Source organism: Rhinolophus sinicus, chromosome 1, assembly GCF_057876585.1.
Source record: "Rhinolophus sinicus isolate RSI-liver-muscle chromosome 1, RSI-T2T, whole genome shotgun sequence".
In the NCBI taxonomy this organism is placed as follows: domain Eukaryota; kingdom Metazoa; phylum Chordata; class Mammalia; order Chiroptera; family Rhinolophidae; genus Rhinolophus; species Rhinolophus sinicus.
The window spans coordinates 169,940,554-169,962,477 of NC_142501.1; the positions used below are offsets into that span (position 1 = coordinate 169,940,554).

General features: G+C 37.2%; 3 protein-coding genes across 3 annotated transcripts in view; 1 reads left to right on the forward strand and 2 right to left on the reverse strand.

Annotated features, from left to right (window-relative positions):
• The window catches only part of HERC5 (HECT and RLD domain containing E3 ubiquitin protein ligase 5), a 38,621-nt gene extending 25,678 nt beyond the window's left edge, over positions 1-12,943 (forward strand). The window contains exons 17-23 of the mRNA XM_074323646.2: positions 1,658-1,801; positions 2,972-3,138; positions 9,143-9,209; positions 10,089-10,159; positions 11,555-11,738; positions 11,825-11,927; positions 12,666-12,943. Coding sequence (XP_074179747.2) covers positions 1,658-1,801; positions 2,972-3,138; positions 9,143-9,209; positions 10,089-10,159; positions 11,555-11,738; positions 11,825-11,927; positions 12,666-12,871 — 942 coding nt within the window. The 3' untranslated portion in view covers positions 12,872-12,943. The remainder of the gene's footprint in view (positions 1-1,657; positions 1,802-2,971; positions 3,139-9,142; positions 9,210-10,088; positions 10,160-11,554; positions 11,739-11,824; positions 11,928-12,665) is intronic.
• A 3,117-nt stretch (positions 12,944-16,060) lies between these two features.
• Positions 16,061-18,725, reverse strand: PYURF (PIGY upstream open reading frame). Its single transcript, XM_019741128.3, has 2 exons — positions 18,420-18,725; positions 16,061-17,062 (listed from the first exon to the last, which is right to left on the reverse strand). Exons 1-2 carry the CDS (start codon positions 18,617-18,619, stop codon positions 16,921-16,923), a joined length of 342 nt encoding a protein of 113 aa, XP_019596687.3. The 5' UTR covers positions 18,620-18,725; the 3' UTR covers positions 16,061-16,920.
• PIGY (phosphatidylinositol glycan anchor biosynthesis class Y) lies at positions 16,568-16,827 on the reverse strand. The gene has a single exon (XM_074323659.1). It carries the CDS (start codon positions 16,825-16,827, stop codon positions 16,612-16,614), a length of 216 nt encoding a protein of 71 aa, XP_074179760.1. The 3' UTR covers positions 16,568-16,611.
• Positions 18,726-21,924: the final 3,199 nt, after the last annotated feature.

Sequence of the window (21,924 nt, forward strand, 5' to 3'; positions counted from 1 at the left end):
TTTTTCTCTCATTTTACATGTGGGAAAACAGATACAGAATTATGAGGTAACTTATTCAAGGGTAACACAACTGATAAGTATCAGAACCAGGATATGGGACCAACCATCTAAATAAAGATTTGCCTGATAATTTTTATTAGAGTGTTTTTGATGGGAGACCCTGGTTTATCACTTATCCTACTCAGATTAAAGAAAGATGGACTTGACTAAAGCTCAAAATACTATTTTAAAAGTATGTTGCAATGGGATTTACAATTAGAATTGGCATCTCCATATATTTTTACACACGAGTACTTTAAAAAATCTGACAGACTCATGTGATTCTAAGCTGTGTCAGCTAGCCAGTCTACTCAGCTATTTTAGTTCCACTTTTTATATTTCATTTCACCCATTTTTTAAAATTTAGATAACATTCTTCCAAACTGTGAGGCATTTTAACATGTTATCCCATTTAATCCTTCTGATAATCCTGTGAGAAACCTGAGACTTTGTAAGATTAAAGAACTTGCCCACCGGAAGGGGCTGGTTTATCATCTGGTCTTATTATAAAGAATTTTAAATAATTCAGTGAGGTTTGGAACTTGCATCTCTTTAAAGTGGAAGAGGCATTCACCCAAATAAACCAGTAAAAGGAGCTTTACAGGAGTGCTTGTGGAACATCCAGATGGAAATGTTAAGCAAGCCTTGTGGAAATGAGCGTGTGTTAATCAGAAGAGAAGATGGATGGATATGAAGGTTAAAGAGAAAAATGAGCATCCAGGGAAAGAGCAGAGAGAAAGGAATTTCTGGTATTAAAGCAGCAGGAAAAAGAAGGAAATAAAACCTAAATAGTGCTTCATAAGAGAAAGCAAGGGAGAAAAAGAGTGAAGAAAGAGCAGGTGGTCAGAAGTGCAAAAGGAGTTAGCAAGATCAAGGAGACGAGAAAAAGTCCTTGGAATTGGGCGTTCCGGGTTCTTTGTCCTCTTGGAGAGAAGCATTTAAGTAGAAAAATGAGTTTGTAAGTTGGTGATAGCATTCTCTGACATTTGGCAACCTAGAGTAAGAGGAGCCAGTGTTGTCTGATTTGGAGACAATGGTGTTTGTTTTTTTAGGGATAAGGGAGACCTGAACACATTTGTAAACTGAAGTGAAGGAGTCCAAGAAGGAAAGGCAGGAATGGAGCGAGTAATTGAAGGAGCAAAGATGGGTTATGATAGAGTCATCTTGGGGAGGAATTGGTGCCACCTCCTCAAGGAGTAAACAGCCAAGCGAGTGAATACTGTATGCATGTTCTGGCTTTTTTGAAAACCCTAATATTTCTGATTTCTTTATGTTTATTTTCATTATACTTGATGTATCTTACGACAAATGATGCCAATTGAGGTAAATTTAGTGGTAAAAACTTCAGGCTCTGAGGTTTCACAGACATAGGATTAAATCTAGGCTGCACCATTTTAGCAGTTGTATAACCCTGGGAAACTTATTTACATTTTTGAAGCCTTCTCACCCTTATAGGATTAATGGGAGATTAAATACACAATACAAGTAAGCTGCTTACCACAATGCCTACCAAATACTTGGGCCCACAGTAATGTTAGCTGTTATTGTATTAAATGAGACTTAATATATAGCAATACATAGCCCTGGAAGTGATGCATTATTTGCTCTGTTTCTTCAGGTTTCATTTATTGGAGAAATTGGACATGACTTTGGAGGAGTCAGAGCAGAGTTTTTCCATTGTCTGTTCGAAGAGATGACCCAGCCAGAATATGGGATGTTCATATATCCTGAAGAAGCTTCCTATATGTGGTTTCCTGTCAGGGTAAGTCTTTTTTTCTTTGTTGATGGTATTTCCTGACAGAAGAGGTATGTCAGCACCATAGGAAATTAGGTTGTCTGGACTGTTCTATGTTAGGAGAAGAATTGACATAATTGTGGAGATAAATTCTAATAAGGTGATTATTTTCTCTAAAATGGGATCCACTTTCCCTGGGCTCTCATGTACACACAGGAGAACTTACGCAATATATGTTTTTGACCAATTATGGAATATATAGATAAAAATGAACCCCTTATTTCTCAGGCACTCATTCTTTGTTACAGTTCTATTTTTCCTGATGAACTTGAAGACAAAGGCTATGAAAGGAAATTGTGAAAACTTTATAAGGATTACTGAGCCTGATGTGTTTCTATTCCTGTTAATGCCTTCATTTATTTGTTTTATTGAAATAAATGACATAACATTGTGTACATTGAAGGTGTATAATATGTTGATTTGATGCATTTATATTATTATGATTGCCATTGTAGCAATAATTAGCACCTCCAACATGTCACATAATTATTTCTTTTTAGTGGTTGGAATAATTAAGATCTAGTCTCTTAGTACATTTGGTGATTATAATCCAGTATCGTTGTCTGCATTTACTACTGTGCGTTAGATCTCTAGGACTTACTTACCACTTGATGCAGTATTTTCCCCCTAAATACCTCTCCTATCCTATCAGCCCCTATTCTGTTAATGCTTTTAGTAACCAAAACTGTGTCAGGGATGTACAGTGACTTAATGATTGAATATAAACCCTAAATATTATTTTTCTATCTTTTTTAAAAATAATTTTTATTTTTCAATTACAGTAGACATACAATATTTTATCAGTTTCAGGTGTACAACACAGTGATTAGACATTTATAAAACTTACAAAGTGATCACCCTGATAAATCCAGTACTCATCTGACACCATACATAGTTACTAAAATATTATTGACTATATTCCCCATGCTGTATTTTACATCCCCATGACTATTTTGTAATTACCAATTTGTACTTTTTAGTCTCTCCCCCTTTTTCACCATAAATATTTTTACCTCAAGCTCTTTGGTTTTAATTTGTGATTTGATTTTGTGAAAGGGGAAAAAAAAGGTTTACATGATATAAACATGTCATTGTATTGGTAAAAAAATCATAATAAGATTTTCTTTCTCTTTTCAGCCTATATTTGAGAAGAAGAGATATTTCTTCTTTGGGGTTCTATGTGGACTTTGCCTATTCAACTGCAATGTTGCTAACATCCCTTTCCCACTGGCTCTGTTTAAGAAACTTTTGGACCAAGCACCATCATTAGAAGACTTGAAAGAACTCAGTCCTGGTTGGGGAAAGTCAGTAAACCTAGTTCCTTTTTCAAAATTCTACCTAACATATACATTTAGATAAATATTTAAACACATTCCCCCAGTAATATTTTCATGTTCAACAGTAGCATTCTGGGTACTTGAAACCAATGTTAACTTTGTCAAGAATTTTTGGATTAATAATTAACTTTCTAAAATTAAGAAAAGTTTATTTTTTCTATAGTTAGTCCTCAGGACTTACATTAATCTTCGAACAGTCATGGACAGAGCACAGGTTACACCTTGGTGTGAAATCTACAAGTGACATTTATTTAATATATTTTTTTGTAGATTTATTTTTTAATTTTTATTTATTTTCATTAAATTTATTGGGGTGACATTCGTTAGTAAAATTATATAAGTTTTGTACAATTCTGTAATACATCATCTATGGATTGCATTGTGTGCTCATCACCCAAAGTCAGTTCTCCTTCTTTCACCATATATTTGACCCACTTTACCCTCCTCTACCACTCCCTTCCCCATTACCCTTTGGTAACCACTAAACTGTTGTCTGTGTCTGTGAGTTTTTGTTTGTTTGTCTTGTTCATTTGTTGCTTTCAGTTTTATATTCCACATATGAGTGAAGTCATGGTTCTTGATTTTTTTCTGTCTGATTTATTTCGCTTACCATGATAATCTCATGATCCAACCATTATGTCACAGATGGCAGTATTTCATCTTATGGATGAGTAATATTCCATTGTATATATGTACCACATCTTCTTTATCCAGTCATCTATTGAGGGACACTTTGGTGGTTTCCATGTCTTGGACACTGAATAATGCTGCAATGAACATAGGGGTACATATATCTTTATGGATAAATGTTTCCAGATTGTTTTGGGTAGATACCCAAAAGAGGGATTGCTGGGTCATGTGTTAATTCTGTTCTTAATTTTTTGAGGAACCTTCATACTGTTTTCCCTGGTGGCTATACAAATTTACATTCTCACAGCAGTGTACAAGGGCTCCTTTTTCTCCCAAATGTCTCCAGCTCTTGTTATTATTTGTCTTGTTGATAATAGCCATTCTAACAGGAGTGAGGTAGTATCTCATTGTGGTTTTGATTTGCATTTCCCTAACAGCTAGTGAAGTTGAGCATTTTTTCATGTGTGTTGGTCATTTGTATGTCTTCTTGGGAGAAGTGTCAGATCCTCTGCCCATTTTATTAATTGGATTGTTTGGGGGTTTTTTTATTGTTGAGTTATATGAGTTCTTTATATATTTTGGATACTAGCCCATTATTGGAGGTGTTGTTTACAAATACCTTCTCCCTTTGTTTGGTTGCCTCTGTTTTGTTGATGGTTTCTTTTCATGTGCAGAAGCTTTTCAGTTTGATACAGTCCCATTCATTTATTTTTGCTTTTACTTCCCTAGGCTTTGGGGTCAAATTCATAAGATCCTTTCTGAACCCAAGGTCCCTAAATTTAGTACCTATGCTTTCTTCTATGCAATTTATTGTTTCAGGTCTTATGTTTAGGTCTTTGATCCATTTTGAGTTAATTTTGGTATATGGTGACAGGCAGCAAGCTAGTTTCATTCTTTTGCACATGGCTTTCCAGTTTTCTCATCACCATTTATTGAAGAGACACTTTTTTTCTTAATTGTTTTTTTTTGGCTCCTTTTTCGAAAATTGTCTGCCCACATATACGTGGGTTTATTTCTGGGTTCTCATTCTATTCTGTTAGTCTGTGTGTACGTTTTTCTGCCAATATCATACTGTTTTGATTATTGTCACTTTACAGTATAAATTGAAGTCAGGGAGTGTGATAACTCCAGGCTTAATCTTTTTTTCTCAGAATTTCTTTGGCTGTTCAGAGTCTTTTCTGATTCCAGGCAAATCTGATGATTTTTTTGGTTCTATTTCTTTAAAAAATGCCATTGGGATTTTGATGGGGATTGCATTAAATCTGTATATTGCTTTGGGTAAAATATTGCCATTTTAAAATTATGTTGCTTCTTTCAATCCATGAATGTGGAATATCTTTCCATTTCTTTGTGTCTTCTTCAATTTCTTTGAATAACGTCTTATAGTTTTCAGTGTATAGATCCTTTACCTTGTTTGTTTATTCCTAGATATTTTATTATTTTTGTTGCAATTGCAAAAGGAATTGTTTTTTCCATTTCTTTTTCTGAAATTTCATTGTTAGTGTATAGGAAAGCAATGGATTTCTGTACATTGATTTTTGTATCTTACAACTCTACTGTATTTGTTTATCGTGTCTAATCGGTTTTTGGTGGAGTCTTTGGGGTTTCTATATAGAGAATCATGTCATCTGCAAAAAGTGATAATTTAACTTCTTCATTTCCAGTTTGGATGCCTTTTATTTCTTTCTCTTGGCTGATTGCTCTGGCGAGCTGATTGCTCTTCCAATACTATTTTGAATAACAGTTGTGAGAGGGGGCATCCCTGTCTTGTTCCTGATCTTAGAGGAAAATAATATTTCAGTTTTTCACCATTAAGCATGATATTAGCAGAGGGTTTGTTATATATGGCCTTTATTATGTTGAGGCACTTTCCTTCTATACGCATTTTATTAAGTGTTTTAATCATAAATGGATACTGTATCTTGTCAGATGCTTTTTCTGCATCTATTGATATGATCATATGATTTTTATCCTCTATTTTGTTTATGTGGTTATCACATTAATCGATTTGTGTATGTTGAACCATCCTTGTGCCCCTGGAATGAACCCCACTTGATCATTATATGTAATCTTTTTAATGTATTGTTGTATTTGCTTTGCTAGTATTTTGTTTAGGATTTTTGCCTCTGTATTCATCAGAAATGTTGGTCTGTAGTTTGTGTGTGTGTGTGTGTGGGGAGGGGGGGGTTAGCCTTACCAGGTTTTTGGTATTAAGGTAATGTTGGCCTCAAAATGAGTTAGGAAGTATTGCCTCTTCTTCAATTTTTTGGAAGAGTTTGAGGAGTATAGTTATTAAATCATCTTTGTTTGGTACAATTTACTAGTGAAGCTATCTGGTTGTGGACTTTTGCTTTTGGGGAATCTTTGGATAATTGTTCAGTTTCCTTACTGTTGATTTGGTCTATTTAGATTTTCTAGTTCTTTCATTATGATTCTGTCTAGAAAGGTTATATATTTTTAAGAACTTGTTCATTTCTTCTAGGTTATTGAATTTGGTGGCATGTATAGTCCTTCATAGTATTATCATATGATCCTTTGTATTTCTGTGGTATCCATTGTAACTTCTCCTTTTATTTCTGATTTTGTTTGTTTGTTCTCTTTTTTTCCTTGGTGAGTCTAGCCAACGGTTTGTCAATTGTATTAATCTTTTCAAAGGACTAGCTCTTCATTGCATTAATTTTTTTCTATTGTCTTTTTCTCTATTTCATTTAATTCTGCTCTGATTTTTATTATTTCCTTCCTTCTGATGACTTTGGGTTTCATTTGTTTTTCTTCTAGTTCTCTAACATGTAATGTTGGGTTGTTTATTTAGGATTTTTCTTGTTTCTTGAGATAGGCCTTTAATGATATATGGACTACCTAAATGTTCTTTAAGAAGAAAATTACATATTTTTGGTGTATTTATACAGTGGAATACTATGGAGATTTTTTTAAAGAATGAGAATAATCCTATTATTATTCCCATTTTACAGATGAGGAAACTAAAACACAGACAGGTTAGGTAACTTGGCCCAGGCCCCATAGTAATAGAACCATGATTTGAACACAGTCTTGCTCTAGAGTCCAACTAGTAATCATTATACTAATTATACAAATAAGATAAGGGGAAAAAAAATGTCAAAAACACAAGATTTAGAAAGGAGAGAGAAATTTGTTATTTTATTTTATTTTTTTTTTACTGAAAACATTGTGAGTCACCTAAATAATGCTTAGGCATAAGAAGACTTAATAAGCTTAATAAATTAATACACATTAACTTAGTAAATATAAAAGTCATTAAATCTGTATCAGCATTTCTCAAACTTTTAGGTCTTAAGACTCTTAAAAATTACTGAGGACCCCAAAGAGTTGTACATTTGTTTTAAATACAAGAATATACAAACGTTCTATTAACTATTATAGAGCCTCTGGAAAACACTGTTCTGTACTCATGACAGAATGTGAAAGAAGCAAGTAACATCTTAGTATTATTATGAACATAGTTTTGACCTATGGGTCCCTGTAATGTCCTCAGGGATTCCCAGAAGTTGTTGGTCTGGGTCACACTTTGAGAAGCGCTGTTCTCTATATTCAATGAAACTCCAATTTTAATTCCAGCAGGCTTTTTGTAAAACTCGACAAGCTGATTCTAAAATTTATATGGATGAACAAAGGTCCAAGAAGAGCCAGAAATATTTCGTAAGGTGAATAAGAATGAGGAACTTGTCCTACCAGATACCAAGAATTATTAGAAAGCTGTATTAATTAGGACAGTATGGTATTGGTGCAGGTTTTGCCATGGAACAGAAGAGAGAGCTCAGAAACTGACCCATGCGCATGTGGAACTTGGTTTGAGGTAGTATATTAGATCAAGGAGAACAGGAGTACTGTTCAGTTAATACATCTGGGGAACAATGAGAATAGATATCTTATGCCATACAGAAAAATCAACTCCACATGGCTGAAGGACTTACATATTAACTGCAAAAATGATGGAATTATGGACAAATACCTTTCTCACCTTTGTTTTAAGTAAGACATAAAAAACGCCAACATTAAAGGAAAGATTGGTAAATTTAACTGCAATAAGATTGAAGAAGTTCTCTGTCCACCAAGAGATACCTTAATGAAAGAGAAAAGACGCTCTTCATTTTGGGGGAGGTAGAAAAGTGGGATGGGGTATATCCCCTATGGGTAGGTGTAAAATATTAGCTACATTTTAATTCTTTTTTTGGGAGGCAGGTTCACAGGTATGCTTCGTAAACATACCCGTAAATAAGTAAATAAGCCATACATGGACATATAATGAGAGTATCATGAACCAAATAAGATGAATCCAGTTTTGTCAGCTGAATTCGCTTACTCTCCTCCCCACCCCAAAACCCACGATGAATAAAATGTGGTGTGTTTTATCACGTTTTGGTAATAAAAAAATCCAGTAGGGAAAGGAGTCAACTTGGTTTCCACCTTCTCCCAGAGGGAGGCCTTCCCCAATGACACGTATCCCTTTGAAAAGAGTTAACCAAGCCCTTCTAAGTTATACCTGTGCCATTTACATAGTTTCCGGCTGCACATACCTCACGGTACTGTAGGTGAGACTTGCACCAGCATATCTTAACCTACAAGTCTCTGAGTTCACTGACAGGAAAGGAATGTCTTAGTCTCAACTTTATATGCCTTATACCTGCCATATTAGGTAATTAATGTTTGTTGAATGAATAAATAAGTGAAGGAGTAAATAATGTATGATACATATTACTTTAAATGTATTTGTAAATACCATAGGACAATAGAATGGAAATATAAAAAGAATGGCTGTTATCCATTTTGATACAACCTCTGTTCTCACAGATGCCTTGAAACAATTAAGGTAGTCAAATTTCAGGCCTGTCTTAAGCTTGATGATCCTGGGATAGTAGATACAGAGAAGGTCCTTTGACCCACCCACTCCTCAGATTTCCTAAGTGATACCTGGTATTTAAAAGGAGGTCTGTTATTTGTTCTGTAAGTAAAGGTCCAAAGCTTAAATAAAGGTAACACCAATTTCAGTTTCAGTGTCAGTAAATATGTTATCCTTTTCTAAATAGAAACCAGCAATCACTGGGTAAAGGAAGTTAGGGTGCTAGGAAGAGAGGTGGGATTCAGGTGGGGAGCCTGCAAAAATTGCAAATAAACTTACAAACCTCACACTTATAGTTGAAGTCTGGCCCTACTTAGACTATCAACAGACACAGAAATGGGTGCTGTGAACTGTACCTGACCTCCCACCTTCAGAACAGTCAAGCACTTAACACTTATTTTAGATGATGTATCTAGTGATCATGATTATTGACATTTAAAAAACAAATTATTTGTTCTTTAGGAGTTTGCAAACACTTCTGGATGATGAAAGTGATGACTTCGGAGAAGTATTTAATGTCCGTTTTAATGTGAGTAACAATAAAAACCAGATTACAGATCAGATTTAAACTGATTAATTCTTTACATACTTCTGTAAACATGTCACCCTTTAATTAAAAAAACCAAACTTCTCAATCAAGCTAAGGGTTTTTCCCTCATTTTTCACGGGCTAGGTGTATCAGCTAGATTTTACTATGTAACAGACAATACCTGAACTTAGTGGTTTAAACAGCAAACACAATTCTGTGGGTCTCTGGACTGGGCCAACTTGATCTACAGTGGCCTTGCCTACCTTCCTGGTTGTTGGCAGGTTGGTTGGTTTACGGGGTGTCAGCTAGAACAGCTTGTCTCTGTTCTATTTCTTATCCTCCAGTCGGCTAGCTGAGGCTTCTTCACAGGATGGTCTCAGATTACCAAGAGATGGCAAGCCTCAACATACAAGCTTCTTTTCATTCTTTTGCTTATGTCATAGTCCATTGGCCAAAGTGCTTTCACAAGGTCATATTCAGATTCAAGGGCTAAAGTTACAGATTCCCCTTCTTGATGGGAGGTATAGCAGAGTCACATTGCAAAGGGACATGAATACCAGGATGGGAGGAATTTATGGTTAATTTTGCAAATCTACCACACTAGGTCTTTATAAAGTGAATACTGAGATAATGGCAATTTACCATTTTTTTCAGTCTGATCAGTTAAAACAGATAATTCAAGTTTTGTAAAATTTCATTTTTCATTCTGCATGATAACGTAATTTTGTACATTTTTGTCATAAAAATGACAAAGTTTTTATGACAAAAATGTATATTTTCACATATTCTTGAGGAAAAGACGTTTCAAAGTGTTTTTGTTGATGACAGACTGTTCAGGATTATTTTGGAGATACTATCTGTGTTCATTTGTGGTTACAGGTGCATTGGGACAAAAATGATGTAGACTTAATTCCTAACGGAAGTTGCATTATTGTTGACCAGACTAACAAGTAGGTACACAAAAATAACGAAATATTTGTTTATATACTGTCTCACTGGACTCTACAATTTCTTGTAGTTATTATAATTTTCCATTCAAAATCAATCATTTTTTAACAAGGTAGAAAGTTGGTGTGTGTTGTGTGCATGTATATGTCTTCTGGAGTTTATATTCTAGTAGGGAAAGAAATGGCAGAGAGGCCTTTCCTTATCCTCCAGTTTTGAATTATACCACCAGCCTCTCTATCCCCTTACCTTGCTTTACTTCTTTTCATATCACATATTACCTGCCTTTAGGATTTATTTGCTTAATTCCTTATCAGTGTTTCCCCCAGCATGATGACCTGCACGACTTGCTCACCATTGTATGTCCAGTACCTCGCGTAGTCTATGCAGGTGCCTGGTCAATAGCACACACTCAGTATTTGTTAATGTTATGTGATATTGCTGTGGTATCTTGACTTCTCAACACCTTATGGGATACCATTTCGGCATAGAGTTTGGGATTATAGGACATTCCCTTATTAGTTGGTCAGAGTGGCAAAGAAATACCTAGTGAGCATTCTGGCCTAAGCCAAATATTTTTCTTTATTTTTTTAATCTTCATTTAAAAAAAACTTGTGTTGAAGTGTAACATACAGAAAAAGTGCACAAATAAGACTACAGGTCAAGAAATAGGACATTTCTGGCTCTATAGTATATTTTATGATTATACCCCAGTTTGTACGTAGTATTATTGATGGATATAAGGTTTTATGCCTCTTAACTCCATTTTGCCCAGCCCCTTTCTCTGAAAGAATCGGTAAATGCATCCAAAGGGAAAAACTGCACACATCAGTGAGCTTCCCTTCTCTCTTAGTCCAGAGACCTTGAGTCTTGTCTCAGATTTGGAAACCTGGAGCTAGAAGTGTTTTTTATATTATCTGCCTTTTTTTGGTTCTTCCTGGGAGCATTTGCTACAGGCTACTTCATCATAATTAGAAGTATAGATCCTTCTCTATTTGTGTTAACCACAAATAATATTGCTCACTATGACAAATTCAGACAATACAGAAAAGTATAAAGTAAAATATGAACTTTCTACCATCTTTCAAGCCTATTTCCCAAACATGACTATTAGCAGGTCAGGTTTTATTCTTCCAAACGTTTTCTATTCTAATCTGTCAGTTCTCTTAACCATGTGACCAGGAGCAATCACGTAGCTTCATTGTGGCTGTTTCCTTTTTACTGAAATGTCATAAGAATCTGCCTCAGAAAGTTTTATGAAGATTAAATAATATATGAAAAATGGTCAGCATTTGATTGTTGGGTGTTCTAGCTCTTACTTTTAGCCTCCTCCTTCCCGCCCCTCCCCATTCTGTTCAGGTTATTGCAATAAGCTAAAATCATTTTTTGTTTCATTATAGGACAGACTATGTTTCTAAGTGTGTCAGTTACATCTTTGACATCTCTGTCAAGGCAGTTTATGAAGAATTTCAAAGAGGATTTTATAAAGTGTGTGACAAGGAGATTATTGACATTTTCCATCCTGAAGAATTAAAGGATGTGATTATTGGAAATACAGATTATGACTGGGAAACACTTGAAAAGGTTTGAAAACATCATAAAGGCCAAGTAGTTAGAATTTAAATTTTTCTATTTCGTGAATACTTTTTTTCTTTTGTATTTTTCTTTAGAATGCTCATTACGAACAAGGATATAACAGTTCACATCCCACCATAGTGATGTTTTGGAAGGCTTTACACAAGTTGACTTTGGAGGAAAAGAAGAAGTTCCTTGGTAAGTATTACATCAGCTTTTGTCCTTTATGGGATAAGAAAATCTTCTTTGTCATAGGCAGCATTTGCAACAACTCATACTTAGTGTAAGAGCCATTCCTAGCCCACTTGAATATCCTCTGCCGTGTTGTCCCAATATCAAAAAAATAAATGTTAATATAGGTCTTTTTCCCCGTGATTTCAACCCTGCCTGTCAATTTAACATTTTTCTTCCTTTCTTCCTCCAAGCTAACTATTGAGCCTTTCTGTAGTTGTATCATCATTCAGTTATCCAGGCCTGTGGTTCCTTGCACGCTCCCACCTTCAGGTTTTCTCTGAAGCTCCTTGCTCTGCCTTGAACCTTCACCCACCTCCTTGTTGCCTCTCTAAACCTTTCCCTCCTTAAAGGTCCAGCTTAATTCTCGGTAGTCTCCCCGGTCATCCCAGCCTGATTCTCCCTGCTCGGAACCACAGCATTTACACTCAGGAGGCACTGAATTCCGTATTTTATTTGGCTGTCTTACACCCACCCTTTTATTTTTCTCATTTATCTTTTTCTGTGTAAGAATCTAATATTCCCAACCAGACTTTAAGCTGCTCAAGGGTAGTGACTGTGTCAGACTTAGTCCCAGTGTGATCCCCAGTGCAGTCTAATGTAGAACTCTGCACATGAACCCTCAGTAAATGTTTTTGAATAAAAATATTTCTCTCTAAATTTTGGTGATCTGTGAAGCAGATGACTCAATTTTATTCTTTTCAGTGTTTCTTACAGGAACTGACAGAATTCAAGTAAAAGGTTTAAAGAACATAAAAATAACATTTTGCTGTCCTGAAAATTTGAATGAGAAAGATCCCATAAAAGCACAGACATGTTTTAGTGTCCTCTACCTCCCTAAATACTCTACGATGGAAAGAGTGGAAGAAGCGCTTCAAGTAGCCATCAACAACAACAGAGGATTTGGCTGACCCTACCTCACACTCTTTACCTCTGTTTGGAAATATTTTCAAAAATAAAAACTCATAAATTTATTAACATTAGTATTGGAGATTCAATGTTTACCTGCTATTTTAGAATCACTGTGTTTTTGCATGTAAGATCTATTAGTTACAGATTAGGCTGTTAAAACAAGGCAACTCCAAAGCATAGTACATTAAACAAGATAGAAGTTTTTGTCTCATAAACATCAGGATAGTTAGGTTCTCCAGGGCTGAAGTGGTGCTTCCCCCACTCAGACTGCGCTAATGCAAGTCACAGATGACTTCCCTGTTGCATATTTCAATGGAAACTTGCCCATTTCTGTCGTAATCATATCTATTGCATTTGAAACCGTTGAGTACTTTCTCAAAACTCATGAAAATGTTAAGACTGGCTTTCTTTTTTTGGCTTCTTTCCCATCTCCTTTTTGTGTTTCTTTTAAATTCCCGACCTAAAATGCTAGTGCAGTCCTCTTACTCTCTACATACTTTTTATCAACTCCATGGCTTCAGTTATTCCATGCTAATCATACTCAAATATTTCTCTGACCTACAGGAACTGGTATCTTCCAAAACCACAGCCATTTTTCTATGTCGTCTGTGTCTGTGTATGTGCATGCCCGTTGGCTCCTTAGTCTTAACATACTCAAGAAAATGATTTTTCTTGTGTTCCACATTTTGGGGTATACCAGCAATATCTCCAGGCAGAAGCCTGCAGTCATCTTCCCTTCCACCCTCTTCTTCACCCCCCACATTCAATAATCAGTTATGTCTCAACAATCTTAGTCCTAAATATCCAACCCCACTTTCAGTGTTGTTAGGCTATCAGCATCTCCTGTCCCATCACAATTGCCTCTCGACTGGTCTTGTATCTAGACCAACACTGTCCAATACACGTCTGTGAGGCTGGAAATCTCCCATATGTGCACTGCAATAAGGTAAGGTTTGTTGGTACGGTTTGTTGCTACTAGTGGGAAAAACAAAGTCTAAGCTGTGCGGTTCAATATGCGGCTATTTAGTTAAATTTAAAATTCTATTTTTAAATCTTAATCACACTAACCATATTTCAAGTGCTCAATAACTACATGTGACTGGTGGCTACTGTACTGGACAGCAAATAAGAGTACTTGCCACCATAGAAGTCCATAACATACAAACCCTCTAATTTGAACGTGTTTTGTCTGGGAAGAAGAGCCATAGTATTTGACAGCTGCACAAATCAAAACAATTTGAAAAGTCAGACAATAAAGCCGTTTTGTTAACATTGTTTATTACAGCTCCTATATCCTTCCTGAGGTGCCTCCTGTAAACTCCAGCCCCATCTCCCACCATTGCCCTGCATTCATAGCATACCTCATCCTAGTTAACTGTTTCCTGAATGAGCCGAGCCAGTCTATTTCCTCACATTTTTCTTCTGCCTGAATCATCTCACCCTCCGCATATTGCTGCCCCTTCTTCACCTCCTCTCAATTTCACCTCCCCGAGTTACACACTTGTTTCTTGGGATTCCTATCAGCTATCACGGCTATCTAGAAGTCATGATTGTGGACTATTACCATCTAGCTCTGCATTTTGCTAGTCCCTCTGTTTAATTGCCAGTAGTCCCATGAGTTAGTGAAAAGTGCCACCTAGTGGCATATGCGGGAGATAGCAATCACTTCCAAATGGAGCATTTCACTAAGGTAGAAAACTTGGAAAGGGGGACAGGCCTGTCTCCCCATAAGTACACATAGTAGTGATAATCTACTATGGTTCTTGGCTATGCTGAGTAATTTCGTATTTTCTGCCTCACTTAAAACTCCTGTTTGATCTGGAAATAGGTATCATCCTTTCCATCTCACAGATGCAGTCTGAAGTTCAGAGAGGCTTCCTTAGAAGCCCACTCTGCAGGATTGGAAGTGAAGGGGGAGAGGTCAAGTCCTTTTTTGCTCCCTCAAGAGTGGTTACTTCTCACTAAGCTGGTAGGAAGGCTCTTATTCATGAGGTGATTGAAGATCCCTGTCAGTGATATCGGATAAGGACACTAACGGAAGGTAATCTTACTAAGAGGCCCTTAAAGAGTCAAGAGGTCCCCTGTCATTGTGAAGTCAGCTATCATTGGGGAGGAGGAGTGGAGTTAGAGTCCCAATAGTGAAAGAGTAAGACAGTATTTTTCATGGTGAGTTTATAGTGCAACAGGTGAAGGTCAATGTGTGTGTGGCATGAGCTATGTAATGGGAAGCTGGTAAAGAGGGTCCCCATTAATGGTTGGAAGGCAGGATGCCTTGGTAGTGAGGAACTTGGGAGAGGATCACCAGAAAACTTGGGAGAATTTTCAAGAAAGGGTGTTGTAGCTGAGGGTCCCAAGAAGTGGCCCAGATGGTTAATGTGATTTCACAGGAACAAATGAAGAGAACCAGAAAAGGTATTTAAGGTTAATACAACTATGCTACATATACTTGTTCTCCTTCTCTCAGTTCGAGACATTAAATTGTAGAAATAAAGTATTGTCAGGTTTGTAGTATGTAGATGAAATATGCATGACAATAGCCACCAGTAAAGGAAATGTAAATGCATACTTTTTTAACTGATTTGCAGAACAATTATAAAATAGTGTGTATACAATTGTATTTGGGGTCTGTATCATATTGCCATTAACAGCACGAAGTGGATGAGAACAAAGCTGTACTGCATTTTATGTCATGGTTTCATTTTCTTTTGATGGGTAAGAATCACTGTCTAAAGCTTCTGTTAAACTACTTTAAGATTCTAGTAAGAATCAAGTTTAGTATATTCAATTCTTAGTTTCTTTAGGCTAACTACTGAAACCTTTATGTTATACCTCTAAAATACTTATTGTACTGTTTTCTATCAGTCTTGTTGAAAGCTCTGGAAAATCAGGAACTATTAATGTGTCTGATACTCATGCCCTTAGTAGTGCTAAACAGGTCTCCTAAGGCAGGAAAATAAACTAAAATGTGGCTCAAAACATAGCTGTAAGTGCAATAGGACACAGCTATTTGCAAGTCTTCTAACCCTACCTCTACCTCCAAAGGTACATACTTTCCTGGGAAATTATTCTATTTGGGGTATTAAGTGTCTAAAAATAGCCTACATTTTAAAATTTAGAATATTTTTTCACTTTTCCCTTTCTTAGACCCACATTCTTAAGACCAAAAACAAAATACACAAAACCATGAAAACTTTTATGGAAAAGTGTTATTAGTCATGTAAGCATTTGATGCCAAAGAAATGAATTTTACAAACTCAGAATTTCTGCAAGTCCATAAAATTTCCACTTTATTGTAGTGTATATCACACTAGTTCAAATGCATTTCTCTCCAACTATTCTAACAGTTCTGGTGGAATTTACTGCAGTCATCTGTAACATGTGACTTTACCAAAGACTTCTACTCTAAAACATAAAATTTCAAATTAACTTTCAGATGAATGGGATAAGAAATAAAGTCATCAGATGATGGTCAGGACTATAATTTCAAACACTTTTGTTGAAATGTTTCTTCTCACATAGGCGTTATAAATTAGAACCTTTGAATAACAAGGGCAGAACCAAAGAACAATAAAAGAAACATCTACAGCCTAAGCGTCCCATAGTCCTAAGTCTGACAGAAGTAAGGTAAAGCATCTTTCCTACAAATTAGGCGTGTGCCTGGTATTTCCATACAGCTGAGCTTTCAGATATAGACACTCAACATAGCATTAACCTATATACCATCTGGGCTCTGGCTGCATTAATTATGCCTGAAGAGTTTAATGCCCATCCAAGTCCAAAGGTGGAAGAACACATAAACTGGTATGGTAATGGGTAAGAGCAGACTGTAAAAGCACAGGCTGGCTGTGCTAGTGCAGCCCTGTGGGAAGTTTTCTTCCACAGAGGCCGAGTAGAACAGTCCTGCTAAAGAAACCAATGGAATAAGGACAGTCAACACAGGAAGAGAGAGAAACATTTTTCTCCTCCACTTATGACCTGCCACCCTGACTTTTTAAAACGTAGATGGTATTAAGAAAATTTAGTTGTGTGTGTTGTTTTTAATTATGATCTAGTGTTGCTCCGTATCTTCTTGTTTCTTATTTTGATGTGTCATCCTAGCTGCTTGTGGTATCATATTAGGAATCCCATCAATAATTGGATAGGCTATTCCCAATTCTTCATTAACCAATTCATTTGTTGACGCTTCGTATCTGAGAGGGAAAAGAAAAACAAAATGAATCGTGGAAAACAAAATGCTTGGAAGAGCTTGATGTTCAATAAACACCACCATTTATCCAATTCTTCACAGAGTTAATCCCAGAAAAGCAGAATTAAACTTTTCTAAAAGCAGCAATAGTCAAACCATTTCTCTTAGAAAATTAATCTAATTGTTACCATTTTAATCAGTTTCTCATTTTGTTTTCACTTTATTCTCAACCTATGCATTAATTTTTTTAAATACCCAGAAAAGCTCTCCCCTTTTCATCCAAATATTCCTTCATTACTCTGGTCACCCCCAAAACCATCCCAGTTAATTTACTACTGGGACAGAGAAAATTTCAACTTCCTCGTTTTAGAATACAGGCATACTAGAGCAGCCTAACTGATCCATTAGAAGAAAACCTCTGAAAAATCGAAGTACACAAAAGTTTGGGAAAGCTGAAAAGGCAGAAATGAGAAAACTCTGGAAAACCAATCTGCAGTGACCTAGTTACACAATTAGCTAAAAGGTAGATCAAATGATAATTTCAAGGTTTAAGAAAATTGAATATGTTAATTACGGGAAAAATTTAGAAAGATGCAAAAAGATGAAAATTAAAATTATTAGCAATCTACCACCCAAAGATAGCCACTCATACATAACATTTTGATGTTTAGTATATTCAATCTGCAATACTCGTGTTGTCAACATTCAGTTTTAGTAACGTGGAACTGTACAGTTGTTTATCCTAAGGATTGTAAACTAAAGGTTAAGGAGGCCTTCACAAAACCAGCTAGTCCAGAACTAAAAGCCAAAGGGCAGCACATGTAGTTGACACGCTTAAGATCGTCGTTGTAGACATTTTCACAAGAATCTGGAGGCTACTACAGTATTTATTTTTCATCATCTTGGCTTAAAAACCTGAATGCTATGGACTACTCCTGAATCGCAGTGCTTCATAAACCTGGCTGTCTATTAGATTATACACTTCGCGTCTAAAAAAATACAGAATCGCTCAGGCCCTGCCCTCAGACCTTCCGATTCGGTCGCCTGGGGTGTTGCCTGGGAATCTACATTTTTAAAAGGTACCCTGGCAGTTCTAACGCACAGTCCGTGGCGAACCTCTAAGTTTCTCTTCATGCCTGCGGGTCGGCGGTTGGATTTGGGAGGCCTGGGGCTTGGCTCTCCTCCCGCCTTCCCTGCTACAGAGGGAGATGCGTGGGAACTGGCGGGCCCCCAGAAAATGGCAGCCGAGACTACCCGGATTGACCTGAAAGGCTCCCCACGGCTGCAAGCGGCCGCGCGGTCCCCTGGCCTCCTCCCCGCAATGGGAGGCCATGAAAGGAAAGGCAGCCGGATAATCTTACTTGAGCGGCTTCTTGGAGAGCGGGCACACCAAGAACTCCAGCAGCGCCGGGTCGAAAGCTTGGGGCACTTTCCCCGTCTCGCTCCCGTCCGCCGACGAGCGCGACCGCGACACGCGCAGGCACCTACGGGCGACCGCGGAGGACGGCGCGCGTGTCTGCCGCAGCACTGGGGCGAGCCTGCCGCACGCTCCACTCAGCATGGTCTGGCAGCCCGTGACCGCCTCTCGCCGCGCCCTTCGCCAGCTCCGGCCGCTCTAGGCGATTTCCGCACGTCCAGCCGACCGGCCAGTCCCCGCCCCCCGGTGCCCTGGAAACTCAGCCCCGGACAGGCGGGGCCGAGCGCTTTGGTTCCGTGGGCACTCCCGACTGCTTTTAGCCGCGGCACTGCTCCGTAATAGTGATGAGCGCCACCTGCAGCCGGCGGCCTCTGGTGGCTGTTCCACCGCGTTTACAATTTACAAACAAAACCAATGCTTAAGTCGGGGTTCCTTGAATTTTCACCAGGAAGGGTCGCAGGGTGCCAGGAAGCAGAGGCCGGACTTCACAGTCACACACTATTAGACTTGGACCTATGTGGCTATCTCCCAAATGAAGTTTCAAACACTGTCATACTGGGTATGTTAAAAGCATTAATTTGTTTTATGTAAATCTTTACTATACCACAGTTCCTGTAACCGTGTTTGGCAAATTTCTTTTTCTTCTCTCATTTAAAAGGATTTAAGAACCTGAAAAGAATGGCTTGGTCTTGTTAACGTTCCAAGACATCCAGATTCTTACCCTGAGGGATTCATGAATCCAATTATATAATAAGTCACAATTAATTTAATTATATAAATGAGCTTGCAGACAGCGAGGACTCTAAATAACTGCGTGATCATGCAGATGTCCATTAGTTAAAGAGGTGATCCATTTAGTGGATTTTTCGCCCTATAGTTGCCTCTGACTCTCCAAGGAATTGATACAGGTTTGATCTCTTTCTTAGGTGTAGTAGATAAGGGTTTGGGGCTCTGGGGCCTGACAGTTTGGTTCCAGGTCCATAGTTTACCAGCTATGTGACTCCAGCAAATGACTTAATTACTTAGGTTTCTTATCTGTATAATAAGATTAATAATTATACCTACCTAATGAAATCCCCTTGGGGATTAAAATGTGCTAATGCATTCCGAACATTTAGAAAATTGCTTGGAACAAATTAATGCTCAATTAATGTTATCTATTGTTATTTTTATTTCCTCTGTTCTTCCCAGTTCAATACACTACAAAATTTTTTGTTAGTCATCAATTTTTTCCCTTTGTTTTGCTGAATATTTACTTGAACCTTCTTGACATCAATGGGCTTTACCATTTCACACGTTGAGCTCCTGGGAGGTAGGAATGGGAGTGAGGGATATACAGATACAAACTTCGCTTCCACTCAGCAATGTAACAGTAAACTGAGAAAATTTTATATTGTTTGCTCACTCTATTTTTTAAAATCTACTACATTATTTAACACTCTTTGTTCATTGGTGTTCAAAAGATTTCATCATAGGGCAGTTGTCAGGTTTGTAGCCTCAGGAAGGACAATTTCAAAGTTCCTATGTTATCCTCACATTATTTCCTCCGAGGGCAGTAGCAGGAATTAATTTTTCAGTTTGTAGTTAGTTGATACTGTGGGCCCTAGGGAGGGAGTGAACTATAGGAAAGGTATGTTTCAGTGAGGTAGTGGGAAGCAGAGCTTGACTTCTGCCAGCCCTCAGTGGGCCAGGCCAGGCCGGGCAGGCTAGGTGTGGGGAGGGGCAGGCATGATGATTAAGGCCAACTTGGTCAGCCTCAGCTGCCTGGCCTGCCTGACAGATCCCTATCGACTGGGTTTGCTAGCAAGTTATAAATAAATTAGTTTCAGTTTGCCTCCACATAGAAGGTTTGAAGCAGATCAGTTTACTTTCATTTATATTAGTATTGGGGGAAAATGGAGAGTACCAGCAAAGTACTGAAAACATCTTCAAATTTATAGCACCAAAAATCTACAACTAATATGTAAGGAACATCTGAGTGTGGGATGTATTAATTCAAACCGTGTAAATACTAAGTTGCAAAATGTCAAAGCAAAATGTTCCTAAACAGCCCTCAGTGATTAAGGAATGTAATATAGAATTGTAAAATCATTAGTCTTTTTTTTTTACTATTGGTGTGACTATGATCTTCCTTATCACAGAGCCCTGTACACACATGTAATAACATGATGGGCTGTGGGCTCAGGTATCGTATTAGCTGTGTGACCTTGGGGAAGATACTTAAACTCTCTGCCTTAATCGTCTAAAATATAGGCATACCTGGTTTTATTGCACTTGGCTTTGTTATGCTTCACAGATGTTGCATTTTCTACAAACTGAAGGCAAGACATTCCACAAGCAAGATTACAACTCACTGTATTGTGATATTGTTTTTTTATGGTGGTCTGGAACCAAACCTATACTATCTCCCAGGTATACCTGCCTGTAGCATTATAATAGTTACCTATTTTATTACAACTGTTGGGAGGATTAAATAAAATAATACAAGTAAAGCGGTTAGCACAGGGGCTGGCACAGACTATTCATTTAAAAGAATGTTATCAGCAGCAAAATTACTTATTAAGGTGAAATTGGTGAAAATGCTGATGAACAAGGATAGCATAAAGTATCACTGGGCACCTTAATTTTAACTAACATGGAATTTTTATAGTTTCCAATGTGAATATAATTGAAACACAGCTCTTGGGCTATCCTATACATTAAGTGAGTTAAAAATCTCCAGGCAGAGGAGAGGCTATGTAGAATACATATTTTAATAAAGTCCCATAAATACTAAATTTGGGGGCATTGAAATCACGGACTCTGATCCAGAGAGTAAGTTAAAATCAATTTTCCACTAGATGGCATCATTCAGTATTTGAACTAACATTTATTTCTCCTTGTACTTTTCTTTCTGTAATTATGAAGATTTGCTTTTATGTTGACAGTTTCCTTAATTTGATAACATCTATTTTTAGGAACAAAAATCACAAAATATTTATTAATAAGTTGTAATTGTAATGAGTACATTAAAAACAAGCGTCCAATAAATGGACAAAAAGTTTGAAAAAAATTCATGAAAGAGAAAATGCAGTTGCTTAATAAAAACATGGAAAATATTCATCCTCAATAGTAAAGTAATGCAAATTTCGAACATCAAAGAAATTTGCATTTCTCACCTATAACATAATAAATATGTTTAAAATGTAATTCTTAATGTTGGTCATTCATTTATTAATTTATTGAATGCTCACTAAGTGGCTGGTACTGTCTGGATTAGTCAGGGTTCACCAGAGAAACAGAATTAATGGGAAATATACAGAAAGGGATTTATTATGAGAAATTGGGTCACATGATTAAGGACATTGAGAAGTCCCACAGTCTACTGTCTGAAAACTGGAGGTCCAGGAAAGCTGGTGGCATAAATCTAATCTGGTCCGAAGGTCTAGTGGAACGGACGGTGTAAATCC

Coding starts and splice junctions, on each gene's coding strand:
- PYURF (XM_019741128.3), bottom strand. CDS start 18,619: ATGCTGAGTGGAGCGTGCGGCAGGCTCGCCCCAGTGCTGCGGCAGACA. Junction 17,063..18,419: donor CTCTCCAAGAAGCCGCTCAA/GTAAGATTATCC, acceptor TTTCCCTCTCAG/ATACGAAGCGTCAACAAATG.
- PIGY (XM_074323659.1), bottom strand. CDS start 16,827: ATGTTTCTCTCTCTTCCTGTGTTGACTGTCCTTATTCCATTGGTTTCT.